General features: G+C 45.8%; 1 protein-coding gene across 1 annotated transcript in view; it reads right to left on the bottom strand.

Annotated features, from left to right (window-relative positions):
* DPP9 (dipeptidyl peptidase 9) overlaps positions 1-22323 on the bottom strand; it is a 1882741-nt gene that overhangs the window by 299565 nt on the left and 1560853 nt on the right. The window contains exon 18 of the mRNA XM_044053789.1: positions 10060-10202. Coding sequence (XP_043909724.1) covers positions 10060-10202 — 143 coding nt within the window. The remainder of the gene's footprint in view (positions 1-10059; positions 10203-22323) is intronic.

Genomic DNA, 22323 nt, shown 5'->3' with positions numbered 1-22323 from the left:
TGCCAGATTCAAGAGAGAGAGGTCTAGGATTGGTCTTAGTTCCCCGTCTTCTTTGGCACTAAAAGAATCTGGAGTAGAACCCTGATCCGATCTGGTCTGGGGACGGGCTGGATGGCTCTTTTCTTTAGCAGATGGCCAATTTCTGCCAAAGCGGCCTCCCGTTGACCGGGTGGGACGTCTGGGAGGATTTCAACTTTGGAAGGTGAAGGAAAGGGATGCGATATCCTCTGGATATGATCTGGAGAACCCAGCGGTCCGATGTTATGGACTCCCATGCCGCTAGGTGCCCAACGTCCCCGACTGCCTCCAGAGTGGAGCAGTCGGGCAACCTCAGGGTTGCGCGGGCCGTTCAGAGAAAGGTTCCCTGGACCCGAAGTTTCTGGGAGCCCCTCTGCCTCTAGGGCGGCGTCCTCCCTGTTCTCCTCTGCCACGGAAGGACTGGTTGTCCGGAGCAGGCTGGGACTGCTGCGACTTCCGGAACCACATCTTCTTCTGACCCTTTTGGTTCCTAGAGTAGGGCCTCTGGGGTGCAGAGAAGCGGATTCCGACGGCAGACAGCGTCTTCCCGTCCTTCTCGCTCTGGGTCAACGTCTCGCGAACAGTTTTGCCAAACAGAGCAGAACCATCAAAGGGGGCGTTCGCAAATGACGCTTTGAAGGGCTCAGAAAAATCGCAGTGACGGAGCCAGGCCTGACGTCTAGTGACTAGTCCTGTCCCCGCAGCTCTAGCGGCGCCTTCCGTTGCATGGGAGAGTAGCCGCAAAGAAGTATTAGTAACTGACCTAAGAGTGGCCATACGGGTGGAGTGCAGAACCCTGTCCTCCTCCGAAATGGACTCTGGGGGGGATGCAGCGTATTCTTTAATAAGATCTCGCTGCATCCTAATGACATGTGCCAAGTAGTTCAGCGCCCTTACCGAGAAGGTCGCTGAACTAAACATCCGCTTCCCCAAGCGGTCCATCATCCGAGACTCCTTGCTCGGGGGGTGGACTGAGAGACTCTCCTGAGCCAGTTCCCTCTTGGTGGCCGCCGCCGTCAACATGGCATCTACCGGAGGCCCCTTACTCCAATGGGCCCGGTCGGACGGTGGGCTAAGGATCCTATCTGGCCTCTTGGGAATTGGCTCCACGGTGTCCGGTTCCTTCCACGCCCTGGTGGCAATAAGGTCCACCAGGGGTCGGCAGGGGACACCCAAGAGGTAGACGGGCCCGCTTCAAATGCCTCCAAGAACACGGACTCGTCCGAGGAAGACTTGGGGGCAGACCACCCCCCCCCCTTATACGGAGCATTTCCATGATGTCTCCAAATGAGACATCCTCGGGGGGGTGACCGTGGGGAGCCTTCCCCTTCCTCCAAGTCCGTGTCTTCTGTGAGAGACTCGGGGGAGTCAATGTGCCTCCTTTTGCACGTATGCTTGCGAGGGACATCCTCTGGGGGGCTGTCAGAGGAGTCCTCACAAGCAGCAATTTGTTCCATAGGAGCAACTTGGGGCACAGAAGCGGGCTGTCCCAGGGGCCGGATGGTGGAAGCCTGGCCCAGTGCAGAGGGAGCGTGGGACGGAGCCGGAACAAGTGCCGGGGGTCCGGAGACCCTCAACAGGGCCCTCTCCACTACATCAAACGCCGAAGGGGAGCCGACCTCGACCAAAGGATCCGACAATCGGCTCCCCCTCGGATCCGAAGAGTGGATCGGAGCCGGCGCCGAAGCGCTCGGATCCGAAGGGACAGTGCGCTCCGACACAGACGGCGCCGAAGGAGCACTGATCCCCCCGGATCAGAGGCTCGGATCCAGGCTCCGAGAGGTCGGATCAGACGCACTCGAGGGCAGGGTCGGATCCGAAGTACCAAGTACTATCGGCGCCGACCCACCCCCGGCTCCGAAACTGCTCGGCTCCAGCTGCTCCGAACCCGGATAGCGGGTCGGAGAAGGAGCAATAGGCTTAAAAAAGGGTGTTGAGCTCCCCCCCAGAGGGGGGGGAGGCAAGAGCACTCCCATCTGCATCTGGGCCTGGATGAATCTTCTCATCATCCGGTCCAGATCAGCATCAGAAAGGCTATATGTGGATCTCGACGAGGCTACCGAGGTAGGCCTGGAGTGCCTCCTCGATAGCCTCGGCGGAGATCGGGTCTCCTCCTCCTCAGGACCCGGTGAAAAGCACACAGGGGACCGGAGCCGAGAAGGAGGAGACCGAGCCGACAACGGAGCCGGGGGAGAAGCCCGCTTGGCTGGCGGGGCCGAAACAGAGGTCTCGGCCCGCCGCTTGTGGTGCTTCTCCCTCCGGTCCTTTTTCCTAGCATCCCTCTCCTCTCCAGAAACGGGAGGTTGAGTCCCAGGAGCAGGAGGGGGTGCCACGGAGGGAATAACCGAAACCACGGTTACTCCCGAAGGAGCGGAGGCTGGAGCCGAGTCTGGAGGTAAAAGGCCCGCCAAGACAAGCTTGGACCTCCGCTCCCTCAGTGCCCTGGGGTTGAACCCTGCACAAATGGAGCATCCAGATGTGAGGTGTTCAACCCCCAGGCACTTAACACACCGAGTGTGGCCATCAGCCGGGGAGAGCTTATGGCCACACTCGGTGCATTTAGAAAATACAGATTTGGGCTGATCAGCCATCCAAATCTATACAGCTACTAATTAAAAGTAACTAAAAGTAATACAGACACACAGGCCCAACACACACACACTCGCCAACAGCGAGGGAGGAAAAAATTACTTAATTTAACTCTAAATAAAACTATCAAAGAGGGAAACCTAAACTTTCACACAAAAATGTACAAAAAACTTCAAATTTTCTGAATTAACAGATATAAAACTAGCACTTAGCTGAGAGCTATAGATACCAATCCAGTCACCAGCGCGGCAAACGAGATCTGAGGTCATGAGGGTAGAGCAGGGCATTATGGGTGAGGGGAGGAGCTGAGAGCTTGGATCCATAGCTGGAAAACCATGCCGGTTCGGATCCGATATCGGATCCATAACCCACAGGTTGCAGACAAATGAATATCCTACTTCAGATCTACTTTATACTCTGGGCAGAAGGGGGCACAGCAGGGAAATCTTTGCCTGCCTTTCCCAGGTTGGTGGGTGTGTGTGTGTGTGTGTGTGTGTGTGTGAAAAAACAAATCTCACAATATGTGTGCATCAGCTACTTGGGGCAGGTACACGAAGCACTGGGGTCAGAGAGAGGGTGCTGGAGGACTTGGCTTGGACGCACTGTTGAGGACCTAACCCTACAGCTGTACTAGTGGGAAGTCTTACTGGGGCCCTGGAGGGACACATATATCCAGACCCCAGGATGAGTGTGTTCCCTGTGTGCTCTTAAGGGAAACTGCTTGATGAAGAGAGGTCTGCATCTGAAAAGGAGTGTATCCATTTGTATTCCCAGTGCACGTCCCTCTCCAGTGTCAGTGGAGAGGATTCAGGCTCCTTGATTACTGGCCCAGCGTGGGGACATCACACAGGCCTACAGAACAAGAAAGTAGGAAAACAAGAAAATTTAAAGAACTTGCATATCATACCTAAAAAGCATTTACAGGGTACTTCCATGATGAGGTTCTCAAAGATGCTTCTTAGACCTGGTCTAACTATCCAGAGGCCTTGGTTCAGACTGGAGTTTGTTCCAAAGAGCTGGGTCTGTTCTTGAGAAGGCACTTTTACCAATAAGTAATTCAAATGGAGGGCAGCTGAATATTAGGCTCTTCTGGGAATTCCTTAGTGAGCAAGACTGCCCCGATTGGGATTTTTCAGATGGGGCAGTAGCCACCGCGTTTTGCAACATGGAAGAGAAGGACATCTATGGTTATGGTAAGATTTTACACAACTATTCTATGTCCTTCTATTCCTATGTTGCAATATTCTTAGTGTGGGAGAGTGCCACATCTTAGGAAAAAGGAAGAGTAGAGGAAGAAATAGCAGATTCCAGAAAACCTTGCAGGATTGCCCTAGCAAACCTTGCCCTGGCTCTGGAGACATGATTCAGTTTGCAGTGCCTGGCAAAAGTGTGTGTGGTGGACCAGCTGGCTGCCTCCAGAATGGAGGCTGTGTCCAGGCCTTTGAGGAAGGCTTTGGAGGATGCCACGGCTCTGGAAGAATGAACTCTTACTCCCAAGAGTGGGTCCTTACTGTGGTGGGAGTAGTAGAAACAGTTTTTCTGATCCAGCAGGAAATGGTTTGTTTGGAGACTGCCTTGCCCAGGGCTCTGGGGTGGAAGGCTACAAAGAGCTGGTTGGATTTTCTGATGGACTTAGTTTTGTCTAAAGAAAACCTTAGTTGCCTGTGCTCATCCAATGAATGGAATATCCTCTCACTGTCATTCGTGGGAGAGGGAAAGAAGGTGGACAGGTGAATGGATTGGTTTGAGGACAGTTTGTTCACCACCTTTGGCATGAAAGAAGGGTTTATGTGCAGGGTCACCCTATCCTTGTGGAAGATAGTGTAGGGTGAGCAGCCCATAACAGCTTGCAACTCTTGACACCCTTCTAGCAGAGGTGAGGGCCACGAGCAGTACAGTCTTCCATGTGCATATCTGGAGCGTTGCAGCAGTGGTTGGCTTGAAAGAAGGCAGTGTGAGTTTTTCCAGGATGAAGTTAAGGTCCCAAGGAGGTGGGACAGGATTTCTAGGTGGCCTGATGTGCAAGACCCCCTTCAGAAATAGTTTAACATCTAGCCTGGCTAGTAGAGGGGGTTTCTAGGGGTAAGCAGGCAGAGACTGCAGACAGGTGTACTTTCACTGAACAGTATGAAAGGTCAGCCTTGAGTTCACACATAAGGACTAGAAGGGTATCCCCGCTTGAAAGGGATCCCTGTGCTTATGGAGACACCACTTGGAGAATCTTTCCCATCTTGATATGTAGGATCTCCTTTGTAGTTAGTTTCCTGGCCTCCCACAGGACTGAAAGCACGTCCTCAGTGCAGTGATGTCTGAAAGGAAGTAAAAGTTCATCACCCAGAGTGTTAGATGCAACATATGTAGGTGAAGGTGAATGAGAGATCCTTTCTGTTGTGTAAGTATGTCCACCTTGTGAGGTAACTTGTGGTGATTGCCCTTGGCTAGTGAGAGTAGTAGGGGAAACCAGTGCTGCCTTGGCCAATAGGGAGTCACCAGGAAGATTTTTGCTTTATCCTTCCTGATCTTCAGGAGGACTTTCTGGATGAGAGTGAAGGGTGGAAATGCATATAGAAACTGTCCCTTCCATGAAATGCTGAAGGCATCTACCCTTCAAGCAAGTGGAGAGTGATCCTTGGTGCAGAATTCCTTCAATTGTCTGTTCTGGGGGAAGGCAAACAAATCTACCTGAGGTGTGTCCCACTGGTGAACAATGTGTAGAAAAATGTCCCTGTTCAGCATCCACTCATACTGCAGACAGGATGTTCTGCTGAGAACATCCACTTGTTGGTTGTCCTGGAAAGGGATGCATGTTGCCTGCAGGGATAAGTTGTTTTTGGAGGCAAGGTCCCAAATTTGGATTGTTATCCGGCAAAGAAGTTAGGACTTGGTCCCTCCTTGTTTGATGAGGTACCACATGACTGTGGTATTGTTTGTGATGATTTGAAGGGGGGCTTGGATGCAGGATTGGGAGAAAGGTTTTCAGGGCCAAAGACTGTTGTCATTTCCCTCACATTGATATGTTTCTTTTGGAGGGTAGGATGCCACATCTCCTGTAACATGAAGCCCTTCAAGGTAGCCCCCCACCCTAGGTCTGATGCATCTGTATGCATATACTGGGTTGGGGTGGGGAGTTGAAGTGGAAGGTCTGGGTTCATTTGCACTTGTTCAATCCACCACCTTAGTTCTGCTTTGAGGCAGGCTAAGAGTGTAATCTGAAACCCTAGAGGGTGTTCTTGTTGAGACCACACAGTCTTCAACTACCACTGCAGTTTTCGCATATGCACTCTGGCCAAAAGCAGCATAGGGATGGTGGCGGCTATCAGCCCCAGGACCCTTAAGAATGATCTTGTAGATATCTGCTGAATCTGCATTAGGTCTTGGAAGTGGGCAGAGAGGGAGAGAACTGTCCTTGAGGGAGAAATGCCCGCATCAGGTCTGTTCTGATCCTGCAGCCTAGAAACATTTTGTCCTGCTTGGGGGGGGGGGGGGTTAGTGATGATTCTGGAAAATTGAGGGTGAACCAAAGGGCTCTGAAGCAGGGAAATGGTGTACTGCAGATGACTTTGTAGGGTTTCCTCTCTCTCCGCTAGAAATGAGAATGTCGTCTAGGTAGAGATAAATCTGGACACCTTTGGTTCTGCAAAAGGCTACAGCTGGAGCTAGGCATTTTATGAAACCTCTGGGTGCAGTAGATAAACCAAAGGGCAAGGCTGTAAATTCAAAGTGTGAATAGGGCCCAATGAAACGTAAGTATTTTCTGTGGGAGGGTTTTATTGGGATATGGAGGTATGCCTCCTTCAGGTCGAGTGTGGCCATAAAGGTCTGAGCTGGCAATACTGGAAGAAGGGTTTTGTAGGGATAACATTGTGAATGGTGGAACTTTTAGCAATAGGTTTAGAAAGGACAGCTCCAGTATTGGCCTCCAAGGCCTATCTATTCTGGGGACAAGCCAAAATCTTGAGTAAAAGCCTTTTCCTTCCTGTCCTGGGGGCAGGTTCTATAGTTCCATGACTCAGAAGGTCCTGCAGAACCTGTGGAATAAGATGCAGTTTATTTTTGGGGGGAATGGAATGCCCCTTGAAAGGGCTTTTCTTTCCGAGAGAGGAAATATCCTTCTTGTACTATTGCCAACACCCAGCGGTCTGAAGTGATGGATTTCCATAGGGGAAGGCAGTGGGAGAGAAAGGCTGACAAGGGGAGGTGGGGCAAGGCAGTCACACATTGCTGGAGCCATTTCAGTCATGAAAGGGCTGTTTTTGAGAAGGCTGTGAGGCTGCTGGTCTGGAGGTGGTCTGCCTCCTGGTTCCTTTCCTGTGCCTGAAAGAGGGTGGAGTAGCCGAGGAGGGTGTTCTCCTGACAAAAGTAGTCTTAGCAGGGTAATTTCTGTAATATTCAGTAATGGGAGACACCAGCAGGTGCTTGATGTCTTGTAGCTCTTTACTTTTCTCCTGAACGTTTTGTAAATCTGCAGACTGTTTACCAAACAGAAGGTTGTGGTCTAGAGGGGCATCTAAAATTTTTGACTAAGTCCTCTGGTAGAGGTTGAAGGCGTAGCCATGAATATCTACGTACTACAGTTGCAGTAGCAGGCGACCTTGCAGAGGCCTCTGTTGCATCCTAATTGCATCTAATAGAATGTCTGACCACTTGAGAAGCCAGGGACAGTTTTGATGCTACCTCTGTCTTGCTGGGGCAGTCAGGTTTGGATGACAGGAGGGTAGAAGCTTGGGATACTTGGTCCAAAGCATATTTTATCATATGGGTTTGGTTGTTGATAGCTCTGAAGGCTATAGTAGAAGAGATATAAAACGTTTTGCCTATCCTTGTCCATGTTTTTACCATCTTTGTCAGTAGGTAAGAGAGATGAAGGAATCGGTCTTGATTGCTCGTCAGGGGATACAGTAATCACTGCTGGGTCAGCCATGGGTGGTTTGACCAGGAATTTCTGCACATCAGGTACTTTATAGAAATTGTCAGGACTATTAGGGGCCGGAGGCTGACAGTCTAGGATTTTAGATGCTGCTGAGAATGCAAGGTAGGCAGGGATAACTGGAGGGATGGCTGAAGGGGAGGGAGAGTCCACCTGAAGCAACGCAAAGTATCTTCTTTTGAGTAAGTCATTTGGGAAGTGTCCCATTTACAATACTCTTTCATTTTTGTGATGGTCTCCCCCAAAGCTGATATCCTCTGGTGGACAGTCCCTGTCTATGGATTCTTCATCGGAGGAGTAGTATTCTAAAGGGGAGGCTATTTGTGATGAGTAGGTAATGGATTCATCTGAGGATGAGTAGTAAGCCTCCTGTTCTTCCCCTTCATGGGTGGTGGGAGGGAGGAGAGAAGCAGCTGAGGCAGGCCTAGGACTGAGTACAGGAATGGTGGAGGGGGAAGAGGACGTGGGCCTAAGGGCCATGAAGACTTGCATCAAGGAGTTGAAGGACTGCCAGTCTGGAAATCCCTCTGTGGGTGGAGGTAGGTGCTTTGTTTTCTGCTTCCGTTTCAAAGGAGTAGCTTTAGGAGAAGGCCTGGTTTCAGGGGTCTGAAAAGGAGTTGGGGCTTCAGGCAATGGCATCCCGGTCGGTCGTCCAGCATTGTCTGGTTCCCCCTCAACATTGGTTGGGACAGACGTCTGAGCCATCTCCGTGGACATGGTGGCTTTAACTTCCAAAGTGGCTTCCTTGAGGGGAGTCACCTAAGTAGTAGGCTCTAACGGACATCCCTCAACTCCTAAATCGAAAGCTGGCAGGACGTCCAATGCAGGAGAGGCACAAGTACTAAGCCTTGGAATCTTGGCCTTTTTCAGTGGCGGTTCCGCCAGGGTGGCTAACTCTGAATCCATCTTGAGCACTAGCTTTTTTAGCATCTGGTTTTCTAAACATAGATTTAGGGTGGCCAGATGGCTTCAGAGGGTCTTAGGTACTGACAAACTGGGCAAGAGGTATGGTCGTGTTCTTGGCCTAGGCAGAAAACGCAACAGTCATGCGCATCCTTATGCGGAATCTGGCACCCGCATCGGCATTTACCCTTCTTAGCGGACCTTGGCTAATGGTAGGGTACAGCAAACCAAGCTCAAGCAAGAATTTAAAACAAACTCCCCAACTAGGTACTTCGCTTCAGACATCTTCAAAGTAGAGGAGTGAAGTGACTGATGTGACGGTCAGCTGCGGCTGAAGCTAAAAAGTTCTGAGGTCTGTGCATGCAGACGTCACATTTAAGTTCCCTGGTTTATGGCCCTACGCGTGATGTCCCACGCACCTACAGCAACCAGGCTTAAGCTTTTGTATAAGGAGCAGACGTTCGGGTCACCTGAGGCAGAGAATCCCACACTAAGAATACTGCAGCACAGGAATAGAAAGACATCTTCAGGAAACACAGGGCAGCCATAATCCATCATTATGTGGTGAAAATAAGCAGTCAAGTAGGATCAGTAGTACATCCAGAATGTAGGGAAAAAAGTAAACTGAATGGATCAAGATGCCCCATCCTCCAGCCATATGTTTTACATTTGGCAAGTGGCGCTCCATGCAAAATTAACAAAAACAGACAAGGAGTACTCTAAAGATGAATCAGGTGAATATCCATGAGACAAATGTCCATGACACATTAAGCAAGGGAGATACCAAACAAATTAGTCCAGAAGGGACAATTGGCATGCTATTTTTTCTGTAGGGTGTAAGCATGACAAAAGTAAGGAATACTCCATGAATGATCTGACAAAAAGGAGAGTACTGCTTAAACTGAAGGGGCAGAAGCAGAATGAATATTAGTCTCTCAAACATTTCACACAGTAGTACAAGATGGAATACCAAATGGAGAGCAGACAACACCGTTAATTAAGGAGTACTTAAATCTCCACAGGAAACAAGGCAGTTTACTGAGTCATGTGAAATAGACTTGCAGCTCAAGTCTCCTGTGAAGGGGCACGTGAAATGGGAAGACATGTGCATGGTTTCAATAAAGGGCATGTATGACGAGGAACAAAGAAGGGGGTTTTAGAGAGATAAAGAAAAGTGCAGACTAAATGTCCATTTCAGGGCAGTCCCAGTCCAAGCAGAAAAGTATTGTGTGCATAAAGATAAGCAGACGGTATGCAGAAAAGTACATTAGCTAGTGACAAGAGTTCTCACACGTAGTATAATCATGACTCAGCTCCCAATAATCAACTACAATCTTTTTTAAAGGTGCTGTAGTTGGGGCTTCAGTATTCCACTTCCCTTTTTTCTAAATAAAGAAAATATCCTAATTCAAAGGGACCTTAATATGCAAACAGTGTTAAATGAATACCGTACTGACTTGAGGTCTATGGCACAGTCAAGTAAGTACACTTTTGAGAGAGACTAATAGCTAGGGTGTTTCATTCTGGGTAACCTATCTTCCCTTTGCAGTCTCTCTCTCTCTGACATACTTTAAAAGACAGCAGAGTGTAGGATGTGATGCACAAATACAGCCAATACTCACTCATTAGGTAATTTGTCAACATGTAGCGCTACAGATCCAGTCTCATAACCTTGCTGGTTCTTCTCAGGAACATCCATGTACCTCTCTGTGTACCCTGTATCATATGCCATCCACACTGTGACAGGGGCACCAGCTACAGCAACCTGCCAAAGAAAATAGAAAAACTGGTGAAGTACTAAAGCAACTAAAGATAGTAAACTACATTTTCATACAGATTATTTTTCGTCTCTTCTTGTCCTGAGAGCTTTAATGGCGTCTCAAAGCTAGCATTGCTGCTGCCTGTCTTAACTACATGTTCAGATTGGAGAAGAATACAGCTACTATAAAGATGCCAGAGCAACAACATAACTGCAATGCTAAAGAGACCGCAATTAGTTTAAGAAGCTAGGAAGATCCTACCAGTTTATGTGGATGAGGACAGCCAAAGATAATTAATGTCAATGTGACAAGTGTACACCACCTGCACATAACCATTAAACATCTACAGACATTGCTTTCCTTACACGTTGGGAGCTTTTACACTCAATCTCTATGGAGGCAGCAAGTGCCACTCTCTGGGTAATACAAGTTTTAAAGCATTCTTCATTTCTCTAAACACTTGTGTCTGTCCCCAAAGCTATGTCAGTAAAAAGAGTACACAAATGCTCCCATTTCTCAAATGGCTAACTAGCTACTCCTTCAGTGAATTTACTTTTAACCAAGCCGATCCAGTGTTAAATGCATGAAAACTTATTTGCACTTCTTACTACCCAGGTGAGGGTGGGCTGACTACGTGGGGTGGAACAAAGAGCAAATTTCTGTGGTTCTAATCTCTCTTCCCCAGGAGTGGAAAGAGGATGTAAAGGAAAACATGGCAAATCATTGACACCTGTCAGCCATAAAAAGTACTCATCTCACAAACAATGGTGGTAAGGCTTGGAGCACACAACATGAAATTTAATGTATAACAGAAAGCAACAATTTGGGTATAAAACACTAAGGCACCCAATTACCATCACTATCATTATTCGAGGATTAAATGCCATCGAAAACTCTGGGACAGGAATGATTTCCCATCTGCTGTAAGAGTGCTCCTGCAGAACAAAAAAAATCTAGAATAAAAAGTAAGTGACAAATGACATTAGTATTTAAGGGTCATCTTTAGACTGATGACTGGAAAATGTGCCAGCAAAGGAGTTAAAGTGACAGGTGACTCTCGCTCTAAAAAGTGTGGCTCCTCCCTGCCCCCATACTGCACACTGCTATTAGAGCTCATGTGCTCACTGTGCAAGTCAATTGACTAGACAAAATTCCCACGTCAATGAAGAAAACTTGTTTACTGTGCCTTACTTGGTTTAAAAGACTATGCAAATAGAACATCTCTGTGAACTGTAGCGCCAGTATCCAAATGATTTCTTTCCCACAAAGCCAAGCTTTACATGAGTTAGAAATAACTGCTGCACTTGAGTGCATTTGCAACGACAAACTTGTTTTCATCACCCTTTGTTCTTCACTACATAAGCAATAAAACTACGAGCAGAGCAAACAATGGACCTGATAGGCCTAGAAGCATATTTTAACCAGTTCAAATGCATGACTGTCTGCATGCATCTTCAAAACCGGTTCACACAAAACCACCATCGACCACTATATTTGTTTTGATGCATAAATAGGACCTTCTAGTTTAAGGGAAATAACATCTTAAACCTTTCTTGTCAATTCTACCTTCATGGAAATTTGCTGTTCTGGGCATACACTTGTCTGATTCTGTCTTAATTACAGCATGTGATGCACACAACAGAGATAAACAGTGATCTTATACTAGATATGGAGGAGGTCTTTACAGTGGTTGCTCGTGTGAACAGTTTTATGAAAATTACTACAGTGTAAGAAAAAAATTTTTTTTTTCTAGCCAATGGCAATGAACTAAAGTGGCAACAAATTAAGGAATAAGGTCAATGACCTGCAGTTTGGCTTCAAGATTGTAGACTGCCTTTTTCTCAGCTTATGTGCTGTGAAGATTTTAGCAGTACTAGATTTGACTCTCAAAATCCTTCACTTTGTCCACTGTACAACACTGAACAAGTCAATTAAGACCATGCTCCACTATTACTCCAGAAAAGGGATTATGGCCAGTGGGCTTATTCATTTTTTCCTGCTTAGCTGGTGAACCTCACTAACCTTTTACTGTTCAGTAAAATGGAAAATGCCAATTTCTATTGGGAAAGGAGCATTTTTAACAGGTGACATTTTCTAGAAAGATTTACTTTCCATGACAAATAAATTGAAGAGTTCAAGGTTTGCTTTCAGATCATTGGGTCTTCAGCAGTACCGCAAATGTTTTCCATGTTTTACAGCTTACACCCAAGTAACTGAAAGCTAAAGATATACAAGAGTGCTTGCTATAACCATATTTATTTACAGCTGGATTTGGCTGCAGGCATCCACGTTTGTCTCAATGATATTACCTCTTTCAGGTGCCATGATACATCCCACAGAAAGCAACTTAAACCATCTTTGGTTACTTTTTTGGAGCTGTACAGTGACCGATAATGTGCCTCCATCTCCTATTTTAACCACAAGGGAAACAACCAGTTCTAGTGGCAGCAAAGGGAATTGAAAATCCTACCTACTAGTAAGAAAAGTACAGTTGTGTAAGAAAAAATGGGTTGTAGCTCGTGGATATCTGGCCAGGGTACCAAAGCTTTACCTTCTGAGTGCGTACATCCAAAGATGACCTCAGCTCGATGTAGGGGTATAAAATAGGACATAAGCACAAAATCCTCAGACTATCTTAAACCAGCAACAGCCTAAACAAAACTGAGGAAGGACAGTGGTCCTCTAGGAGGAGCTTAGTCCGAATAGACAAGTAAACTTCCCCTTGAAGAGGTGTAATATCCTGGAGAATGTGTGTCTGCGTGTAAGACATAGTATTTTGTGCCAATACTGGGAGAAGAGAAAGCGGGATAAGGTGGGAGGGAAGGAATGCTGTAACGGTGATCAGTAGGATATTCTACTGTTATGGTTAAGTTCTTGCACAACTGTACTATGTCCTGACGGAGATCACTGTTGCAGTATTTATAACAAGTGTGATATTCCCAGAGCTGTAGAAAGAGAATGGTAGCAGGTTTAAAGTGAGGAGATGAGTCCAGGAGGCCAGACAGAACTGTTCTAGCAAACACTGCCCTAGATCTACAGAAGGCATCTAGCTTATAGTATTTAGTAAAGGTGTAGACAGATAACCAGGTCGTTGCTTCTAAAATGGGCCTGGTATTAACCCCTCTTGTAGAAGACAAGCAGGATGAAGCCACTACTTGAGTGGAAGGTGCTTTCAGCCAAGTTGGTAAGGTCTTTCCATGGTTTAGGTAAGCAGAAGGAAATAGCCTTTGAGATCCAGGATGCAATACTTCGTTTGCATATTGCTTGCCCTAATCTGGAATCTATGAAGGGGATGAACATATCTGTTTTTCTGAAATCCATACTTTTTGTCCAGGTACCAGATAAAAACCTCAATAGTCTGTGAATATCTAAAAGAGTGCAAGATCCCTCCCCTCCATTTTGGGGAATGAGGAAGAAATTTGGCAGGTTGATGGCCTGGTTGTGGGTTAGCTCACTAACCAATTTTGTTAAGAAAGAAAGGATCAACCTTAGAGCCAATCTCATCTGTGGAAGATGAGAAAGTGGGGCGATAGCCATGACAGCAAGGAGTTCAGAGAGACTGCTGGCTGAAGTCACGGTCAAAGCACTGTTTCCCAAATCTGAGAACAGCAGAAGCAGCTGGTTCAAATGGGGGTAAAGTGAGTTGTTCCAAAACAAAAGTAAGGCACCATGGTGGGTGACAGGCTTCCTTGGGGGGTTTAAGGTGCAGAACCACTCTTGAAAAAAGCTTAACCTCTGTCCTGAACATGAGTGTGGACTCCAAAGGCATTTCAAAGTTCAAAATTTCAAAAGTATTAATGGCAAAAAAGTGAGCCTTAAAGGAAGAATAGGCCAAACTCAAATGCAGTAAGTCACACAAGTACTGGAGCACTGTGGGGATGTCCGACAGAAAGGGTTGCAGTTTGTGCTTAAGGCACCACAGTTAGAATCTCTTCCAATTGGTGGTGTAAGATTTACTGGTGTTGGGTTTTCTGGCTTTTTGCAGAACCCAGACAACCTCTTCAGAGAAAGTGTGTGTACCTTGTAGGATTAAAATCTTATCACCCAAAGAGTTACAATGAGTGAGGTCATACTGCGATAAAGGAGCTGCCCTTTCTGTTGAGTGACTCTCCAGTAATTGCCCTTAGACAAGTGAAACAGAACTGGAACCAGTGCTGTCTTAGCCAGAAAAAGGCATCAGAAGCAGGAGTTTTGGAGATTCCTTTTGGGCCTCGAGTAGGTGGCTTTAGAAGCAGAGGTAGAGGGGAATATGCATAAAAGAACTTGTAGTCCACTGGAAGGAGAAGGCATCTGTCTTTCTAGGCTAAAGGTGATGGATTCTTGTGCAGAAAAGTGGGAGTAAGATGATGTTCCAGGGAAGCAAAAAGGTCTATCTGGGGTGTTCCCCACCAGACAGTGATAGAGTTGAAGACCTCTGTGTTCTGCTTAGACAGTCCATCAATATGTTCTGCTGACAGGGAATATGTGTTGCAGTAGGTGTAAAATGCAGGTGAGAAGCTAGCTGGCAGACTCCTGTAGCAGTCTGCACAAGGTGTAGGATCTTGTGCCTCCCTGCTTGTGTATGTACCAAATCACTGTGGTGTTGTCCATGTATACCAGCAGAGTGCCTAGTTTCCAAGGCTGAGAGAAAGTCTGCAGGGCTTGTAAGAATACCCCCATTTTCTTTACACTTTTTTTTTCACTACATGGGCAGGCCACTCTCCTTGAACTCTGTGGTCTCTAGCCCAAGCCCCCATGCTCTGTCCAAAGCATCTGTAAAACAGAACCTAGTTGTGTGTGGTTGAAGTAAAGGGCAGACCTGGGTTCAGAGTGACCTGGTGACTCCACTAAAGGAGTTCCTTCTTGATGCAAGGAAGGATGTGGGCCTCAAAAAGGTGATAGTATTGGGACAGTTTCAGATACCACTACTTTCTTCATGTGTAGTCTAGCGAAGAGAAGCATACGGATTGTGGTCAGCCATGAGGCCCTGAGGTCTTATCTTGTCGAGCAAAGAGCCTCACTGGAAAACACTAAGAACCTGGTGGCTAGGGAGGTGACTTTCTCCTGAGGAACAGAGACAAGCATGGTGGAGTTGTCCAGGCTACATCCCAGAAATGTCAATTACTGGGTGGGACTGAGCTAGGATTTTTTGTAACTGATGAACCCCAATACAGTCAAGTTGTACAGTGTAATGAAGATGTTCGAGGAGGGTGTCCCTGGACAAAGCCTCAAGTAGAAGGTTGTCCAGGTAAGGTAGGATTTGTACCCCCTGAGTGCAGCAGAAACCCATCACTGGGGCCAAACAATTTGTGAAACCCTTGAAGCTGTAAAAAGACCAAAAGGCAAAGCAGTAAACTGAAAATGATTTAATCCAGTAAAGAACCAGAGATATTTTCTACAGGAAGGATGGATGAGAATATGCAGACAAGCATCCTTTAGGTCTAAAGAAACTAGGAAGGCCTGAGGGAGCAGGAAGGTAAGAAGTGTGTGTAAAGACAGCATTTTGAAAGATGGAACTCTCAAAGGTGTTTAGCCAGGAAAGGTCCACAATACTTTTCCAATGACCCTCTTTTCTTAGGACAAGAAAGATCCTAGAGTAAAATCCCCTTCCTAAAAAGGTCGGGGGAGGGGGGCTGCTTCTATGGTTCCCTGAGCCAATAAATCTTGTACGATAGGAACCAGCAGGTGGATCTGTTTGGAAAGGGGTGGGGATAGTCCCTGGACATGGGCTGTTTCCCAAAACATAGCATAGCCCTCAATAACATTTAAGACCCATTTGTCAAAGGTTACTGTTTCCCAGAATGGGAAAGAGAGAGTCTCCTTTAGAGGAATGGGCGGGGGTGGGGGTGCTGGGGGGAAAAGTCACAGGGGCCTACTGCCAAATTGCGGCCTCCCAGGAGTATCCCTCTGAGTTTTATCTGGGAATCTTTTCTTAAGAATTTTTCTTTGCATACCATGGGTTCTACAATACCTTATGAGAAAGGATGTAAATTTTCCTGACAATTTCTAGGATGACTGGGAATGGTTTATACTGAAAACCATGAAACTGCATTGGTCGACTGGCATGTGGTCAAATGGCAGCTTTCAAGTCGGCAGAACATTGAACCAAAATGTACTGACTACACTACAGCGAACACGTAGTATAGTTCGAATTACCTGGGTTCAACATTATGCAGGGACATCTCGATTCAGTGAGAAACAGGGAATTGGCCTATTACCTCACTGTAGTGCAATCTTGGGAGTTTGCATATTTAATGTGCAGGGGGTGTGGGGGATGCATCTACCCACCATGGGGGGGGTGCAGAGGGGCATATCCCCCCTGCAAAATAGTAGAATTAACATACTGTTGACTGTAGAATGTAACGGTATGTTAATGTACATAGCAGGATGTGAGTGACATCACCTCCTGCTATGTCGAATACATCAAACTACGGATGTTGATGTATTCATTTTTGCATTGGTTGCCATTTCAAAATTCTGAATTTAGCATTTCAGGTTGACATTATGAACGGTTGAAAGCAGCAGATTTGCAATTTTAATAGTAAACGCTGAGAACTGCAGAGAGAAAAATCTGATTACAATCTTTCGTCTTGCCTTGTTCATGCAAAGCCCTGAAAAGGCTGGCAAACTTGTGAGCCAAATAGAAGGCTGTTATCCAAGGGGAAAATCTAAAACTCTAGACCTGAAATCTTCAGGAATAGGTTAGCCTTGCAGCCAGGTATACCACCTAAATGTTGACCCAGGTAGCAGCTGCCCTGAAAGAGGCATCCACAGCATCATAAGCTGCATTTAATACTGTGCCTGGCTATATATCTGTTTAGATACAGGTGTATGGGCCTCTGTGATGGCCTTACTTAAGGACTGTAGCACAGACAGTAAGTATTTAGTCACTTAAGTTTGATAAATTGATGAAAGATGCAAGGACAATCTACAAACCATGCAGGCAACACAAGGATCCAACCATACAAAGATAAAAACTTATTTAAATCAGTTTTTATCTTTATATGGTTGGCTCCTTGTGTTGCCTGCCTGGTTCGTGGATTGTCCTTGCATCTTTCATTGGTTTTACTTGTATTATATTGGACAGCATCACATTTGCCCTTTACGGTGCGATATTTTGTTGGTTTTCCTGTTTATTCATATAAGTTTGATAGTTAATGGCTCTGAAAGCCAAAGTGGAGGAAATGTACACTTTCTCACCCGACCCTATCCATTGCTTGACTGTCACAGTCTGTGGGGAAAAGTGCAGTTGTGTAAAATCTTACCTTAACAGTGGATGTTCTCTTCACTTCTGCTGTGGGTAGTCCAACGTCTAGCCCAGTATACCAAAGCCTTAGGTATTTAAGGATGTACGTCACAAGTATGCTCCCTGCTCACAACATAGGGTATAAAGGCGATATACAGTTGTACAGACCTCAGAACTGAAAAGCCTCAGAAGGATCAACATTCCAAGGAGGAACATGTGCATCCAGAAGGAGAAAAGGGGGAGGAGGGAGTGAATACTTCAACAGTGAAGAAAAGGACATCTACTGTTATGGTAAGATTTTACAGAACTACTATGTCCTTCCATATCACTTGCAGTATTCTTTACTAAAGGGAGAATACAAATGCTCAAGAGGACACCTGGATAGAGGAAGGCCTAGAAGGACCCTCTAGAAAACCATGCAGAATAGCTCTGCAAAGCTCTCTCTCACCATGGAAACAACATCCACTTTGAAATGCTTAATAAAGGTATGGACAGAGGTCCAAATAGCAGCCTCAAGGATGGAATTGGTATCCAAGCCTTTGAAAAATGCAACAGAGAAAGCCAGAGCCCTTGTAGAATGAGCCTTAACATAAGCAGAAAGGCTTTTCCCATGAAAAGAGAAAGAAAAAGAAACGCTTTAGAGATCAAGGAAGAAATGGTTTGCTTGGAAACAGTCAAACCTAGAGATCTGGGATAAAAAGAAAAAAAAAAAAAGTTATCAACTCACCATAATGTTCCATCTGTGATGTCCATTTTCATTCTTCAACATGTGGGTTTGGATCTGATCTTCAGATCTAACTTGGCTGCTTTTTTACAGCTTGTGGATACTACAAGCACTTGAGATCCTTTCTTACCCATAATGCAGCCGTCCCCCTCTTTCCCCAGATCTTGTTTGCTGCCTTGAAATTAAATCTTTTATATGGCAAGTCACTATATGGAGCTCAAACAGGAACTTTGGTTCATGTAAAAATTTCATATTCCAAAAAGGGCAGGAGGCTGGAGGGAAGGGAGTTGAGGAGTGCAGTAATACTAGTAAGTGTCTCCGGATCCGTGGGGGGTAGGAGCCAGGAGAACTCCCATCTCTATTTGTGCAGAGAGAAACCTCATTATTCTGCCACATCAGCTTCTGAGACTTCTGAAAGCTAGAGGGAGATCTTGAGTGGCAATGACATTTCGGGAACAGGGACAGGATCCAAGGAAGATGCATACCTAGTTCTAAGAAGAGGTTTCGGATCTGCCTGAGACGCATCTGAAGAAATCGATCTGGTATCAGACGAAGTCAGATCCCAACGCTTACCCTTAGTATCCGAAGTCTTTTGGGGTTTTTTAGGTGGTTCAGTAGTCGGATATTAAGAAGAATTAGAGGATCCAGGCTGGTCAGAATGTCTTTTCTTGACCTCTTATCTTACTTAGGAGGTTTGAACTTCAGTAAGAAAGTCTTCCAAAGGCTGAAGGAAGACCACCCTTGAGGATTAATTTGTGCTTCCTATCCACCAGTGCTCTTGGACTGAAAGCTTTACAAACACTGCAAGAAGACTGCAAATGTTACCGAGACAAGCAGCAGAGGCATAAAGTCAAGGGCATCAGACAATGGGTTTTATGCCCACACAACGCATTTTTAGTCTGATGGTTTATCTACCATTTTGAACCACTTAACACAATGGAAATACTAATCCAAGACAGACTAAGAGTTTTTATATACAAAAGAAAAATTATCAAGGAGGGTATTACTAGTATTACTAAAAGGTAAAGTGAGAACATTTACAAATGATGGTATAGAAAGTACAGTTTTGTACCTACCATAAATGTAGATGTTCGAGGATCTCCATTGCTGCAGTCCTTACATATGGGTATTCCGCTGTCCACAATCGGCCCAAATACCAAAGGGCTAGAACCGGCGTCGGTCATCGGCGCCCGAGACTGACGTCAGTACGTGCCAGTACAAATGCGCATGACCGACGCCATAACCTCAGTCTTTCTTGCCTCAGACGTCAGAATGCAAAAAAACACCACCCAAACCCCAACCTAAAAAGAAAAGGGGGGAAGGAGGGAGGGAAAATTGGACTGCAGCAATGGAGATCCTCGAACATCTACATTTATGGTAGGTACAAAACTGTACTATGTTCTTCGTCTCCCATTGCTGCAGTCCTTACATATGGGTAGAATCCCAGAGCAACGGAAAAAAGGGAGGCTGGCCAACTAAACAGCATTAGGAGCTGCTAACATGCCCTGTAAGATTGCAGTGGCAAACCCAGCCCTAGACCTAGAATAAAGAGGTAAATGATAATGCTTTGTAAAGGTATGTACAGAACTAGCTGCCTCTAGAATGTCTTTAGTAGCGACCCCTCTCAAAAAAGCAGTAGAGGTGGCCGTAGCCCTAGTAGAATGAGGCCTGATCCCAACTGGAACCTCCTTTCCATGATGAGAGTAACAAAAAGCAATACAATGGCCAATCCACTTGGAAATAGTTTGTTTCGAGACAGCTTTCCCTCGTGAAGTCAAAGCAAACGAAACAAATAATTGTTGAGATCTGAACTCTTTGGTTCTGAACAAATAATACCTTAACTGCCTATGTACATCCAAAGAATGCAAAACTTTTTCCCCTTCATTTTGGGGGTTAGCATAAAAAGTAGGCAAATGTATAGATTGGTTCAATGCCACATTAGAAATCACTTTAGGCAGAAAAGTAGGATTAGTACGTAAGGAAACTCTGTCCTTGTGAAAAATCAGAAAAGGTTCCACTGCCATGAGGGCCTGTAATTCAGATACCCTTCTAGCAGCAGTAACAGCCAATAAAAAAGCAGTCTTCCAAGACAACAACTTCAATTCAGCTGTAGCTGCAGGTTCAAAAGGAGGCAGAGTCAGCTTTTCCAAAACAAAATTAAGATCCCAGGTAGGAGTAGGAGCCCTCCGTGGGGGTCTTATATTCTTTGCCCCTCTAAGAAACTGTTTAACCAATGGATGTGAAAATAAAGGAGGGTCACAATCATAGTGAGCAGAAATAGCTGCAGCATGCACTTTTACAGAAGAGAAGGACAAACCCTTGTCCAATAAAATAGTCAAATATTGCAATGTACAACTCAAATTAGGCAATTTGACATCAAAGCCTTTAGCTGAACTCCAAAGAAAAAATCTCTTCCATTTATCAGCATAAACTTTTCGAGTACTAGGACGCCTGGCTTCCAAAATAACATCCAAAACTTGTTGAGGGAGCTGAAGGCCCTCCTTCTCTAAAACAGAATTGAGCACGCTGTCAGGTGTAGGGATTGCACCCTGACATTGAGAAAATGATTGTTTTCCTGAGACAATAAGTGAGGAATCTGTGGTAATGGCCAAGGTGTTATGAATTAAGCTCCTCAACAGAGGGTACCAATGCTGACGAGGCCAATCCGGTGCTATAAGGATCATGCAAGGTTTGTCCCTCCTGACTTTCAACAGCACCTTTGGAAGAAGAGGCAAAGGAGGAAAAGCATACACGTGAAGGTTGCTCCAACTGAAGGATAGTGCATCTATTTTCCAGGCTTTTGGATGAAACAGCCTTGTGCAAAACAGTGGCAGTTGGAAATTCAGAGGAGAAGCGAACAGATCTATGTCTGGAGTTCCCCAAGCCCTGGTCAACTGAAGAAATACCTGAGGGTCCAATTTCCATTCGTGAGGATCCACAATCTGTCTGCTCAGAACATCTGCTAAAGAATCTTGTGCTCCTGGCAGAAACTGTGCTCGAAGAGTGATGTGCAGATTCAAAGCAGTTTCCCATAACAGCATTGCTTGTCTGCAAAGAGGGTAAGAATGAGTTCCCGGCTGCTTGTTGATGTACCACATGACAGTTGTGTTGTCTGTTCGAATCAACACCAGTCCTGGTTGAAGTAGGCTCTTGAATCCTTCCAAAGCAAATTGAACTGCCAGCATCTCTTTCATGTTGATATGCAAGTGAAGTAGCTCTGGGGCCAAAGGTCTTGAATCCATTTTCCTCTGAAATGAGCTCCCCAGGCTGACTCCGAGGCGTCTGTCGTCAATATCTGACTTGCCTCTGGTTGGGTCACAGAGAGCCCCTTGTTTAGGTGACATTCCTGAGCCCACCACAGAAATTCTTTCTGAATGCAAGGTAGAATCCGAATGACAGTGTCCAAATCGTGGCTGTGTTGAGTCCAAATGCTTTTGAGATACCATTGTAGCTTCCTCATATGCAGTTTGGCATTGGGAAGTACTAGAATGCAAGATGCCATGAACCCCAAGGCTTGAAGGACTGTCCTTACAGTCAGCCTGGACATTACTGATAGCTGTTGGAAGTAAAGGTGAAGATTTCTTTGTTTGTCCGGGGTAAGAAATGCCATCTGAGCAGCTGTATTCAGTCTTACACCCAGAAAACACATCTCTTGTGAGGGTACTAGACTGGACTTTATTTCGTTCACAGAATACCCTAGGCATCTTAAAACTGTCATTACATACTGCAGATGTTGAAGAAGTTAGTGCTTGCCTTGAGCCAGAATCAAACAGTCGTCCAGATAAGGATAAATTTGAATTCCTGTTAGTCTGAGAAAAGCTATTACTGGAGCCAGGACTTTTGTCAATACCCTGGGTGCAGTAGACAAGCCAAAGGGCAATGCAGAGAACTGATAATGCAAATTCCCATTCCGAAATCTCAAGAATTTTCTGCAACTGGGCCTGATAGGAATGTGAAGATAGGCCTCTTTGAGATCCAGAGTCACCATCCAGTGATCTTTGCCCAGCATAGGTAACAGCTGTTGCAGTGTTAACATCTTGAATTTTGGAATTTCCAGAAAGGTGTTTAGAATGGACAAATCCAGAATTGGTCTCCAAGTATTTCCTTTCTTTGGCACTAAGAAAAGACGGAATAAAACCCTGTGCCTCTTTCTGCAGAAGGTACTTCCTGTATTGCT

This window comes from Protopterus annectens, chromosome 13.part0 (genome assembly GCF_019279795.1).
Source record: "Protopterus annectens isolate FY-2018-M chromosome 13.part0, PAN1.0, whole genome shotgun sequence".
NCBI lineage: Eukaryota > Metazoa > Chordata > Ceratodontiformes > Protopteridae > Protopterus > Protopterus annectens.
The sequence above is the reverse complement of the archived record's forward strand: the minus strand, read 5'-3'. Positions and strand labels throughout refer to the sequence as shown.